The 15,096-nt window shown below is 28.2% G+C and overlaps 1 protein-coding gene across 2 annotated transcripts in view; it reads right to left on the bottom strand.

Moving 5' to 3' along the window:
* LOC107436980 (N-acetylneuraminate (7)9-O-acetyltransferase) overlaps nt 1–15,096 on the bottom strand; it is a 63,698-nt gene that overhangs the window by 43,183 nt on the left and 5,419 nt on the right. For both annotated transcript variants that reach the window (XM_043042142.3, XM_016048829.5), the window contains exons 5-6: nt 12,436–12,541; nt 6,722–6,846 (exon numbers count right to left, since the gene is read on the bottom strand). In XM_043042142.3, the coding sequence (XP_042898076.1) occupies nt 6,722–6,846; nt 12,436–12,541 (231 nt within the window). The remainder of the gene's footprint in view (nt 1–6,721; nt 6,847–12,435; nt 12,542–15,096) is intronic.

Below are 15,096 nucleotides of genomic sequence, written 5' to 3'. Positions count from 1 at the left end.
AATTTTAAATATACCATTTTTCAAAATTGGCTAACTCGGAAACTATTAAATTGATTTCATTCAAATGTTGTAATTAGTATTTAAATTTACATACTTTAAAATAATATAAAAATTGGTATATCCGACAATTAAAATTTTTTTCAACTATTAACATCATTTAATAATAAATTATTCGAAATAATTTCTTATATAGAACTCGCTATCTTTGGACAAACAAATTTAATAATTGTGTGTAAATATTTTAATTTACTTACAAAGTTTTTTGAGATATCGTGAAATATGCAAAAAATAAAATTAACATTAAGGGGTCAAAGCTTTCAAGACCTCCCGTGTAGTAAATGGTGACTGATGCATGTAAAATCTGTTAAGTCGCATAGTCCTCCATGTTCCCATAACAAATGAATACATCTGGGGGTACTGAATTGGAGATTGATCGTTCCCTGACTCAGGTTAGAATTACGATCTGTGGATGAATGACTGGATGGGTCCGCCTAATAAATGGGTGTGATGTAGGGTGCGGCAGAATTAGAATTCTTGGCCATAGATGGCACCCCTCTGTCTTAAAAGGCATACGATAGAGCTTTCAACTGATCTATCTAAATTATTGGGACCATATTTCCCAAATTGCGCCCTCCCCCCCATTTTTAGGGTTAGGCCCTCACACCATTAAGTCTCGTACGTACTAAGCCAACCAATTGATCAAAAGTTGTACTGGGTGATGAACTTTTACGCACTAAACAGTGTGAAAAATAAAGATATCACCGTAAATAACTTTGGTCCAAATCATTGGATTTTACAAACTAAGTGCCAATCTTAATAATTTTAAGGGGCATAATACTAATTAGCATATTTGTTATCAAATATCCAAATTAATCCTAACTATTAAATTAAGTTATGGAATCAGTTACAAAAGTAGGGTAATATCCAAATTAATCCTAACTATTAAATTAAGTTATGGAATCAGTTACAAAAGTATACTTTCTCAGAAAAATTACCTATTCCTAATGTATTTGGATTTTAGACAATCAGAATATGGGAAGTAGTGACATTCTCAAAATATGGTCCTAACGGTTCAGTTGTGAGAACGGTTGAAAGTTTGTGAGTACCCCCCATATTTAGATAGTAAAAAATCCAAATTTGTCAAAAGGTAGGTTTATTCAAAGAAAGTACATTTTTGCATCCAATTCCATAACTTAATTGACAGTTGACACTAATTAATTAGCATATTTCAGGTCTCCCTTTGAACTACTAAGGTCAGTGCCGGATTACCCAATAGGCCAGACTAGGCCATGGCCTGGGTCCCCCAATGATTAGGGGCCTCCTTAAAATGGATTTTCTGAAAATAAAATTAAAAAAATTAAGAAAAACATTTTTAAAAAAAGTCAATTTCAAATATATATGTTATGATTATAAAATGTTAGGAATATTTTTTAGTTCTAATATAAGAAAATAAAGTAAAATTCAATTTATTATTATTTATTTTAATTTTAAATATGCTTTCTTGAATTAAAAGATATATAAATACTTTTATATTTGAATAAATAAAAAATATATGAGAAAAAAAATTAATCTAAGGGCCCCCATAATTTGAATGGCCAAGGGCCCCGCGTACACTTAATCCGGCACTGACTAAGGTTGGCCCTTAGCTTATTGAAATATGAACAAAAAGTCTTTAAAGATGATCTATTTTATTTTGCACGCGACATATTATCAGCAAGTACATTCCCTTCTATATGTTACTTATAAACAATGTAATAATCTTTTATATAATTAATTTTTTTATCCACAACAATTAGGATTAAAAATTTTTTTTTAAATAAAATTTAGCATGACTAGGAAAATAAAGAATAAAATTTTGTTAAATAAATTCTTGTTTTAGTAAATAATTGCAATTAAATTTAATGGAATTTATGTTTTATCAAGTATGATTGATTTTCTTTTTTTTCTGCCTCTTTAATGCTGTTTATTAGTCATATTCAGCATTTTTGTCAATAAATATTATAACCCTATCAGCCATCTCTTTTTCCTTTATTAAAATGCTGACCTCTTTTCCCATATTGGGTTTCAAACTAATATTTAAACTTAAATATTACTCTCAATATTGAAGTCTGAAAATTTCAAATTATGTAGTCAGATTAGATGTGATTTAAAACATAGATTTAAAGAAGATGACAGATATGAGCAATATCAGGATATCCTCTAGTTATTGCCTACAGTCTACTGTTGAAACTTCCACATTCTCCATTCATTTCCAAATTATCCTTTTTATTCTTGGCATCAGAGCATACTTTGGTATCTATGAAACAATGAATAAATACGACAACCGAAGCTGACGTCTTCAGGCGGTACCAGCTCCGGAACCCATAAATGCAAAACCTTTTCTATCAAGAGAGCACAACAAATGTCTAGATTGATCTATCTGCACCGCAAAGGTCTATCCTTTTTTTCTTCCTTATGCGCAAATTAGGGGTTGCAGTTTTTTCGTTTATTTTAATTTAGCTGTTGTCTGGCAGTCAGTAGTGTAATTTGGTTATTGGATTTATGTTTCAAGTAAGTTTTTGTGCATGTTATTCTTATGTATTTGTCTTGATTTTATACATTTGTATTTTATATTTTGTATTGTAATCTCTTCCTGGACATTGGCAAAACCTTTGGGGTACAGAGGGAGCAATTTAGACATTTGTCGTGCTCTTTCAATAGAAAAGGTTTTTCATTTATGGCTTCCGGAGCTGGTATCCCCAGAAGACGTCAGCTTCAGTTGTCATATTTATTCATTTTTCATTGTTTCTTTTGTTTCAATTCCTTTCGGATTTTCAGCTGCTTAACGCGTTGTTCCACTGGAAGTATTGTTTTTAATTGCTTTAATTAGTATGAATTCTTTTCTTAATTTGGCATCTATGAAGTATATTTTATTCACATTTACTCTTTAATGATCTTAGTTCTGTTACTCTTTAATGATTCTGTAGTTTGAAAATTACAAAAATATCTTATCTGAATTATACTTTTCTTCTTCACAGACTTTTTGTTTTATTTTATTTTTCCTTACTTCTATCCATCAGCAAATTTTTTCCTGTTTTATCTTCACCTGTGTACCTTTCAGTCCCTTTGAGGCGCTTGTTTATGCATTCATAACATATGAATTAGATTTTAATTCTGAAGGAGTGCTCTTTGTGGAAGAAATTATTTGCTTTTTTTTCCTAAGAAAATTAGCAAGGACCATTTAAATGTACAATGTACATTGTTAATGAAGCTAGATAACTAAAAACTAAACCAGGTATGAAAGTGGATAAAAAAAAAAAGCTGAACTTTAACAATGCAGTCACTGGGAGGAGCAGTGTTCTATTATGACACTGTGATATCAATGAGATATATAAAAGCATAGCTTTTATAACTTTGCCGATTTTTATTTTATATAAAAGTGGCAGGAGCATTTAGGCAGTGAAATGTAAATATAATTTAAAAATTCTTTGACCACTACTATATTAAAGAAAATTAAGCAATTATAGGAAGTTACGGCTAAATATTCAGCATTTTAAGTTTAAACCAGTCAATAATTTTACACTAAAACAATCGCCAACTTTCGCCTCAATATACACACTGTATTTGCCTTTCAAAAGGATTACCATTGTTAAAATACATTTATCTTACTCATAGCTGCCATCTTGCTAAAAACAAAATAGGAATACGAAGCATAATAAGTTAATCAGGGGTAATTATGACACAAAGTGAAAATTAAAATATCAAAAATTTAAATATCACTATCAAAATATCCATATATTTACAAACCATACACATTTGATACTTAATATAATTTTTTGATCTAACAGTTTTAATTAAATTACTTACTAATGAAGAATATCACATCTTTATAGTAACTGATTCAAAAAAAAAAAAAAGCTTCTTCCAAGAATCGCGATATTGGATTTTAAAATTGCGTGAATATGAATCATGATGCAAAATTTTTAAATCACGCGAATAAGAATCGTAATGAGTAGTTTTTAAATCGGGTATTAATACGAAAAATCGATGTTTGATAATACAACCCCATGATTATGAATTGTAATATTGGATTTTAAAAGTGCGTGAATAGGTCTTGAGATGCGTAGAATTTTGCGATGTTTACGGAAAAATCAGATGCTCTGCTCCTCATTCTTAGACCCGTCCTTGGTTGAAAGAAAATTGGGATTAGGCATGAAAAGGAGCTAGAATATTAAAAAACTAGAACATTTTGACCTAAAATCATATTTTCGGAACAAATAAGATTTCATACTAAAAGTTGGCAGCTATCTACAATGCACAACTTGAAAAATACACAAGAAAAGAAAGAAAAACCTGAACGACCAAAATCAAGGAGCGGAACAGAGAGAACTATAATGAATGTATGTGCAAATTCAATATGCATCGCTCTTTGGCTGTCGAGAAGAAACCGCTTAAAACTCAGAGAACTCTACAACTAAGAACCTCATCTTTTTCGCTACAGCGGAAGTCGTGAATGTCAAGACAACAGCGCACCTGCCGAAGCTCCACCCATTTTCTCCCAACAATCATTCTTTCTCAGGAGGCTACTGTAAGGGGGAAAATTTTTTTACACGTACGGTTATCGCTCAGGCGGCTTGGGATATGGCAATCGTGGGGAAGGGTGTTTCTCTAATAATTGGACTCCCCAAAAATTCCAGTTTTTTGAACATGGTCAGTTTTAAAAATTAGGAGAAAAAAGCGGATTTCAGTTTTTTTAGAGGAAGTCATTCATCCCTGCCACACAAAAAATATTCAGTCTGTCATTGATGACAAAAATTGCTATCATTTGAGCCTCCCATAACTGAAACCTAATAACAACGATTGCTTTGTGGATTGACGCAACTAGCATTATTCTATCTTTTATTAAACCCCTTAACAATCTTATTATTTTCAAAAAAAGGGTCACGAAAGTGCTATTTTTTATTCAAGGAAATTATATTAAGAAAAAGATATACATTATATGCATTAATTTTTAGAACTTTTTTTAGCTTGAAACTTAAAAAATGTAATTTTTTAGGTGAAGTCAACATTCATTTTTATGTTATTGAGAATGAATGTTGGTCTTCCAATAAGCAAGGAAAATTAAAAAATGAGCGTTTTAAACATTAAATCAGAAATGCATAAAACTTACGATAAACTTATGATAAATTTAAAAGCAGGAGATGCAAGTTTAAAATGAACTATCTGCAGTTACTTTAAAAAATAGTCTGATACAGACAATTAGTGTGTAAAATAAGAAATTAAAAAATTCCGGGCACAAGAGATGGATATATTTATATCTTCATTGATGTATTACTTTTAAAGGCTCTAGCCCAGAAATGTCATGGGTACGAGAAATAGGAGACGAAAGCACACCCGTGATTTTGACAAGAGCGAGAGGGAAGGGTTTAACATTTCGAAAGGGGGATGGAAGAAAAAAAATCAAGTATTATTTGTTTGAATACCTTTCTCAAAAAAGTAAAAGCTACCTTTCGCATAGATTTTCTGTACTGTTGAATCATTCATTATATATTTTTTTCCTTCATTATTTAGTAGTTCAAATGATATTAAAATGCTCAAACATTGTTCAAATACTCCTTATAATGCCACTTTAAATGAAGTTTTACTCTGATGGCTTTGATCTTGAAATAAGCATAAAAACTTCATCAGAATATGACATTATTTACAGGCAATTAAAACATTTTGATTTCCTTTAAGAAGCAATCAAGTTACAGGGTTTAAACAAAATTAATATGTATTTACTAATAGTTTTTATTTAACACTAAAGAAGCATTCAACTGATAAAATTATTTTTAACTAGCACATTAAATTCTTGTGAGAAGAAATAAATAATTTATTTATTTTTATAATTACTTTTTAATATGATTCCAACTTATTTGTAGAAATAAATTTTCTCGCTCTTCCAGGGAAAAAAAAGAAAGAAAGAAAATACAGGCCACATTTTGGCTATATTTCAGGTGATACCCATAATTTTCTATTGAATAGCAACAAAATCTAGTTTTTGATGGTAAAAAAAATGTGTAAAATATGTTTTATAAGAAATAAAATTAAATTAAACAAGGCTTTAAAGTGCAGATTATACGATTAGACTAGTCTAAAAACCATAAAAAGAAACGTTATTTTGCACTGCAAATTTTAAAAACTTACAAAGAAATATAATTTATTAATTAAGACACAGCAGCTATATAGTTAATACATATTTCAATTTTGAAAAAGATAACATAGAACAAACATTAACTAAAACTAAATTTTTAAAAAACATTATTACGAGCTGGCTGAATATTACAGCTGAACAGCCAATTTGGTCAGATAAAAGAAAAAATTTGAAACAATAAATAGTTAAAGAGTATTTTGAATAATTTCTATTCTGAATTTAATAAATCTAAGAAAATTTAACCATTTTGCATTAAAATCCTTACCTGAAATAATTGTAATATACATGAGATCTATTTTTTTTTAAATTTCACTAGTTACTCATTACCACTGTGAATTTAAAGATTGCTTACTTTTCAGGTTTTGGCTAAAAAAAATGGACGATATTACTATCAAGGCTACAAAGTTGAACATTAGTAGTTGTAAACCCAAAAAATTGGGTCGGCTGTTCAGTGTGTGACGGTTATAAAATGAAATTTAAAAAAACTCATAAGAGGGGAAAGAGTGTAAAAAGTGATTTACTAACATAAATTAAAATATGTATAATTACCTAACACCAAGAAAAGAAAAAGTAATAAGTTGTAGCACAGTGATGGGCTCAGGACTACTACAACAAGTACCATCATTGTAATTCATGTGATCATTACAATACATATTAAGAAGTATTTGAATTGCCTGAAAAATTTTAAAGTATCAATGATTTACACATCAGTACCATCATTTGCACAAGATAAAAAAAAGTGAAAAAAAGAAAGGACATCCTGTGCCAATTTAGCAATTTGGTAATTAGTTATACTTTTTACTTTAAATCCACTCAAATAAACAAAAACAATTTAATGCACAAAATTTCAATCAAAATGAGCAAAATAGGTAATTTATCTAAAACAAACATACATTATTTTTTATATTTGATTTAAAGGAAATGATACTTTTAAAAAATGAGAAGGTCAATACTAGAAATCTAATAAATTTCTTTTGAATGTAAAAAATATGTTCAAGAAAAATTAACATACTTTTACACATATCTCCTTAAAAAAATACTACTTAATTTTTTATTTATTTTTTGTAACTACTTGAAAAATTGTGCTTCCTTTACTTTTCAAAATTAATACACTAAAAATTCAAAATAAGTAATATTTCCCAGAGTTCAGTTGAAAACAACAAATTGTCACAAGATAGCCTAAGTTTACAAAAACATGCGATTCTTTTAGACTGAAAATACGAATAGCTGTGAGATACAACGTTATGCCTGGCTCTTTTTAGGGTAAGTATGAAATATGAAAATTCTTAAATAATTTAAATAGGCATTGCCTATAATGATAAAATTTATCAATAAATCAAAGTTTTATCAAATTGATCAGCGAGTTACTATCAGCGATACATCACAAAGTACATATTTTATAATGTTTTTTTTTCTTCGTGAAATAGTGTATTCCGGTGATTATACTCCTAATTTTAAAGGTATTTAAGAGAGGAGTTTGCCCCCAGGTTATTCAGACACAACTGCATGACTGCATGCCACTAAATATTTCAGAGTTTAATGAACTCAGTTATATTCCTTTTAACTTCATTTTTAAAAATTAGCTTAAAACAACACAAATGTATTAAATTTTACTACACAACTTAAGTTTATTTCATAAGGATATTGACGAAAATATGAAGTATCTGTCAGTTACCAGGCCATCAGTCAGTAATCAATTTGTTGCAATTACTGTCATTCGTTATTCCAGAAATATTTAGGAACAAAAATGCGACATACTGATAACATATATGTTGTTCAGTGAGATCTAATGTAACTTTATTTAAAATTTATCTGAATTTCAAAAAAAAATTCTAATTGAATAAAACTACAACTTTTCATACATAGTAAGTTATCAAGTTTTTAACTATTTTTAAATTATCCTTATTATCCTATTATTTTCAAGTATTTTGGAAACTTAATTATACCAGTGGATTGAGCTAAAAAAGATAATATACTGTGGGATAAAATCAGTTTAAAAGATGTATATTTTTGGTAGTACAAAACATTTAATATTTTGTTTCACGAATGTCAGTCAGTTACTCACAGAATTCATTATAGTTACGCAAGTTAAAAAAAAACAACTATGTCTTTTATGTAAATAGAAAAAATAGTCAGTAAATTTTTTTCTCAAGTTTGGAAAACCAAAGGAGGAAAAAAATCACAATAATTGCAAAAGTGACAAAAATGCAGAAGAGGAATTACATACAATAACAAACTGACTTTCTGAGTTAAAGGGAGTTTAACCATTTAATGGCAACTACTAAAACATTAGCATGCAAATTAGGAAATAAAATACATAAATAATAAGACAATAAAGCTTACTAGAGAAAAAGAGAGCTGAACATATTAAGTATTAAGGTCTCTGCTCTCAGTTTTATTTATCTCTGTATTCTTTCATTGTTCATTCTTTCTTCATTCATTTTATTGTTTAATTTTTAATTTTATCTTTTGCATTTGATTTGACTTTTTCAATTTTTCTATTTTCTCAGATAAATCATATCCTTTAATCACTCCCTTTTCGTATTTTATTTTATTGTTCAACTTTTTTTTTTCAAATATAACTTTTAGGAGTTTATTTACTATTTTTGTCATTCCCGTTTCATTGTCATTTGATATGCTTCATTATCACTTGGTATCTTAAGGATGTTGAAACAAACTATCAATAAAAAAGTCATTAAAGAATATATCAGACAATAATTAAGAAATAAAATCCTTTCATTTAATAGATAGAAAAAAAGTTAGGATTGAATTTTATTGTGTTTGAATTTAGCCTATTTAAAAATTCCTTAAAAAAAATTCATTACCATACAACTTGTCAAACATTTAAATAAAATAAAAAAAAGAAATTACTAAAAATAAACATTCTAATGCCCATTAAGTGGGTGCATTTCCAGAAACAAAGGGGTGGTGAGGATGGGGTGTCAAATGATAAAAAGAGGCAGTGGAATGATGGTAACTGTTTTGGTAGACACTTTATTTCATTTAGTCGCCAAGTGACGTCTGCCAATCTTGCTCGTTAAGAGTGAGATATGTATAATAAAGAAGAAATGTCAATTGAAGGTGTTTTAGGATTTGTTCCAGTAACAGGCACTACAGGAGAAGGATTAACAGAATGCTTTTTGGATGAATTTTCAACTTAAAACATGAGGGGAAGGGTTATGAAAATGACTCAAATATTAAAGGAAAACATGTTGGAGTGCCTCAGGTATTTTAAACCTCTCATTAAATCCTGTCGCAAATGATGCTGCTTTGCCCTGTCCAATAGCTGTTGATATGATTCAGATAGTACAAAGACTTTTAATCAGTATTAGTTTGTCAGTGGAAAGTCTTTACTAAAAATGCAAAAATACAAACGCTAAAACCACTTAGCAGCACTGGTTAGGATAGTAGAATAGAAGCAAGCATTGATATCTTTTCAATAAAACATTGAAGAAGTGTACGATGCGTTTGGTACCAGTGTTGCATCAGGCGTAGCAAAAAACCTGCCTAACTTTAAAGTTATATCTTGTATTATGACTTGTTTCAATATTGACTCAGCCTATTTCTGTAGCAAGTTTCTCAAAACCGAGATCAATAAAAATTTGCTTGAGATCAACAATATCTCAATAGCGTTTAAATAGCTTAGCTACCATGGCTATAGAAAACTTTAAACGAATTGGACACAGATGCTATTCTTAAAGAATTTTCAAAAATAAAACACAGGAAAATTACTCTAAGATGAATGGAATAAAGAAAGTCTATTATTTATATTAAATATATTGCTGTGAATTCACATAATCAAGTAAGAAACTTTTGAAGGAAATATCTGTACACATCTGAATAATCCAATGTGTATACATTGATTCATTCATGTTTTGCATTTTGGCATATTAAAATTAAATAATTTAAAAATATAAAAAGGGTAAAATTTATAATTGTATACAAAAATAATTTTTTTTCATCGGAGAAAACATGGCATAAATGATAAATCAACAAAAATTTGATTATAATATAGGTGTCCAATATTTTGATTGTTCTTCTGAAATTACTAATGGGTAGGATATTCTTTTTTGGCTCAATAGAATTTAAAATAGAAGCACATTATATAAGAAATTTGCATCACATTTTTATGAAAAAAAATCAGGGTGCCCAGTGAGAAGACATTTTCAAATTCCCTGCAAATCCAAGATTTTTCATCTATCACGCTGATAATATTTAATATTGAATTTTATTAAATAAATACTTAAAATATATAATTAATCAGAGTAAAATCAAAAAATAATATCGATGGACAGTTTAATATTATAAAATAAACACTGTGCATTTGAAAAAAAGGCAGGTTTCATTCTATATCTAAAAAAATAAAGCATTCTATTTCCCTAAAAAAGAACATTAGTCACAAAAAGAAGCATTGCATTTCACATAAATTTGCAATGCTTTTAGGAAACCCAAAATATACGAAGTCCATAATTGTATTATTAAAAAAACCCATTTTTTTCAAAGGGCAACTTAAAAATAATTCTGCAAATAAATTAGCACATTCAATAAACTGGTTTTTAAATTAGCACGATTCTCGTATTTTGAAAATGTTGCTTGTCATAATAACATATTTAAAAAATCCAGATTTTAAAAATAATGATAAAATGGCTGAAAAAACAATAAGTAACTGTTACAACTGCCGAAAAGGACATTGGAATTTTATGTGGATTTGAGATTGAATCTTCGCGACTCAAGTCTGTAAGAAAGTGGTTATAAATTCAAAATTCGCTAACCATTATATGGTATTAAAACTATCGGAATAGAAAAAACTCACACTGAAATAAACTAAAAAAAAAGAGACAATACGTCTGCTGAAAAAACGATAACTAAATGACGTATATTAACAATAAAATTGCTGCGAACTGAGAGAGAGTCAAAAGGTGACTCATTAAGTTCAAAAGGCACGCATGTTAAAATAGCATTGTATATAGAAGATCAGACTTTAAAAAAAAAAACACGTGGAAAGAGCTGGGGAAAAAATTATAAATAACAGCTGAAAAACAGTGCATTCATCGACATGAAGTTTCTATGGAATCGAACACATCAAAAAGCGGTAACTCAAATTTGAAATTCTTACATTGTAATGACATCGTTTTAAAAATATATGAATTTGAATAACCAAAAAATTGGTAAATAAGTTGTGAAGGAACAATCATCAAATGATGTGAAATTACGAAGGAATTGCCACTAATCAAACATGCCAAGTAAACTCAAAAACTCAAATTCGCATGTCGTAATATTCATAGAAATCAAAATATCATAATTTGAAAAACTATGTGAAAAAAGGAGGAATAATTGCCGAAAATCTATCATATAACAAATTGAAATTACGGTGAAATCGCTTGAATCGAATGACTCAAATTGCAAATCTTATTAGCATTGTATAAAAATATCGGAATTTGAAAAACCATGTGAAGAGGGCTGAAAATTATAAACAATTTTCAAAAAACTATCATCAAAAGATGAGAAATTACAATGGAATCAACACAAATCAAACGCCTCAAAAAAAGTGATAGTCCAAATTTGAAATTCACACACCATTATCATGCATTAAATATATCATTTTGCAAGTCATATTTGGAAAACAACAGAAAAAAATGATGAATTACTGCTGAATAAACAATTCGAAACTTCAGGACTATTTAAAAATTTCCAGAATCAATAAATTCCCTGATAATTCCAGGTTTTTTCTATTTTCCCTGCTGTGAGGCACCCTGAAAATTAATAAATACTGTAGATTTAAAATCAATAAAAGTTATTTTACTTTGTATATATTTATTAATATTATCCTTAATGGAAAGGGCACCAAAAATATTTTTACTTACATTTCAAAATCAGCTTGTACTGACCCTGTGGCAAAGTATGCATGAATGTTACTTTACTTGGAATTTGATACTTATATAAGGTTATTTCTCAAACATTTCTTTAAGTCACTTTTTTATTGTCTCAACTATGATCTTTCTCTAATGCATCAAAGGGAATGCTTTGGAGAAGAAAATTGCTTACCAGAAAATTAGTTAAAATAAAGTATTTTTAAGCATCTCTAACTCAAAACAGAAACTTTCCATAATGTTAGCAGTAATTTATGCAAGGTTTTGGTTTTTCTTTGATGCATGGACACCTTGTAGTCAAAAGTTAAGGGAAAACATGTACCAAACAGATAAGTGCAGAACATATAAACTGAAATAAATTTTTTAAAATATCATTTGTTCATATTTGCTTACATAGTTTAGAGCATTCTTGCCCATATGCAAACCATCAACCTGGTCTTGATAAAGGACTTGACTCACTAAACGTGAAGAGCTCCAAATTAAAACTTTACTGCCATGCCTAAAATATATTAAAAATTATTAGATAATAGAACAATAAAGTTCAAATTAAAACACTGGACTGAACTGATATGATTAATAAGTAAGTTATGTTTCATATATATAACAAATGTAAAAAAGAATTTGTCTGAAATCGAAAGCAAAAGCTGTCATCAGGGTGCAATGTTTTAAAAAGGAAATTTCTGTGTATTATACATGTGTACATAGAAGGGCCCCTCTAGTAATAAATCAAGTCATTTTATAAATAGCAATATAACTTTACAATATTTCCTGAACATCATTAAACTATATTACCTTCCAATTTCTTCATCAGTTACACAGCATTTACAATACAGTTTTTTCAGTATGTTTTAACTTACGAATTTCACTTTAAACTAATTTCTACTTAGATTTATAACCTTTTCTACTTATATTTCAACCTTGAAATGTTATTATTTTTTTACTTTTGGTATGACCAGACTTTCTATATCAGGGTTCAAATGATTTTCAATTTTTGATTTAAACAGAAATTTTACTTATGATTTGAACTGATTTTCTAGTCATGATTACAACTGTTATCGATTATAAGGAGTTCGGAAAACTCACATATTTGAAGGATCACTTTCTGACACACTCGATTTTTGATGATTCCCTATAAACCCACTAGGTTTTACTTTCACATTTTTGCCAGTTATTGCCACGGATTTTCATGGTTTTTAAAATTTTTATTTTTCAATGCCACATTGCTTTATACCGGAAGAATCACTGTTTGATGGACTCTATTTTTGATCGTTTGAATGTTCAACAGTTTTGTCAATTACATTTTCAAAAGTTATTGCATGGGATTTCCACATAGTTTATAAAATTTTGATTTCTGTTTTGAAAAATGTTTACAATCTGCAAATTTGGTATTGCACTTTTGAATAATCACTTAATGATGCCTTCTAGTGGTAACTATTTCATTTAAAATCCACAATTTTTCAAGATACAACAGTTTTGTGCTACCCTGAAGTGTGTCATTCTTTTGGCAGTAGTAACCTTTTTACACAAAACAAAAGAAAATTTTTTATTTTTTTCATGCTGTAGTGAGATACTATTGTAATTGCATAACTCCAGATTTCATTTCCTGATATCAAATTCTTTGTATCATTTTATAGGAGAAATCAGATAAGTATCAAGCAAAAGTTGGAAGTCGGGTAAAAATCATATTAAAGCAGAAATTAGTGGAAAAGAGGGGGATAATCATCTCTGTCTTTTAAATATTTTTTTCAATTCTCTTAAATTTAACACTTCTGCTTAATTTATAAGTTAAATAAATAAAAAATATGGATAAAAACATAGTGGCAGAAAAAAAAACGTAAAACAATGATTGAAACATATTTTTTAAAACTTTGTAATTTTTTTTAAAATATATGTATTAGTTGTCGATTAATACATACTTTGATAACAAGTCTCATTATGAAACTCTGCCAAGAAAATCAGAATTTTATAGATTTCAAGTAATAAAAGCTTGCCTATCAAAATAGTTTGCTAGAGGTTTAAAAATAATACTTCAAAATATTTAAAAAAAAAAAAAAACTATGTATATTAAAAGAAAAGGAATATGAATATCTTCAATACAAAAATAAACTATGTATCAATATTCTTCCTTCATTTAACTAACATATACATTCATCATTGTCATATCTAAACAAAACTTCATTGAAGATCATTGTTTCTTTATAGCATCAAAGCAGCTGTTTTAACTCATTTAATTTGTTCTCTTTATTCAATTTTTTTTAATTAAAGTAATTAATAACAATTAACAACAGTCTAGCTCTGCTTCTACGTCAAAAAAATCTAAAATTCACATATTTTACAAACGTTAGATGCAATTTTTTTCAATTCTTTAAAGATATACAATAAGTAAATGAATTTAATTTCAAAATAAAATAAAATTATTTTAAGATGTTCAAAAGATTAAATTTTATATGAAGCATAATAAATTCATCTTTCACTAAATTTTTACACTACCACAAAAGACAAAACAATTTTTTTAATTTCTTCATTTTTGAGGCAAAGTATGTTAAACCCTAATTAGGACAGACACTGTTCATTAAAAAAAGTAGAATTTTCACAGGCTTCATTTTTATAACATATTTTATAACATCTTTTTTAACAACATTTTTATAACACAAAGAGTTGCTCTGTGTGTTTTTGAATGGTATAAGGGGAGCTATCTTTTAAAACTATGTCAATTGTTGTTAAGTTTAAGATTTATATTTGTTTTTAAGAAGTTAATATTTCCATAAAAAAGAAAATGAATCAAAATTATCTTCATTCTTAACTCTAAAAGCCCTATTGTGTATATATCTGTATAAAAAAAATGAGTTTGATTGGCAAATAATTTTTCAGACACTATCAGTCTCAGAAGAAAAGAACTTAAGTATAGTTCAGGACATAATGCCAAAATCAAGAAACATATATTTCATTTAAGATATTTCTAATTCCAATTTTTGTTAAGTTGAAAAAATGCTAAGAATCACTCAGATATAATCTTGGTATCGTCAGACTGTCAATGAAACAGTTTTTTAAATT

The sequence above is a fragment of the Parasteatoda tepidariorum genome, chromosome 11, assembly GCF_982258835.1.
Source record: "Parasteatoda tepidariorum strain Cologne lab strain chromosome 11, Ptep-v5.0, whole genome shotgun sequence".
Lineage (NCBI taxonomy): Eukaryota > Metazoa > Arthropoda > Arachnida > Araneae > Theridiidae > Parasteatoda > Parasteatoda tepidariorum.
This window is presented reverse-complemented; position numbering and strand designations above follow the sequence as displayed.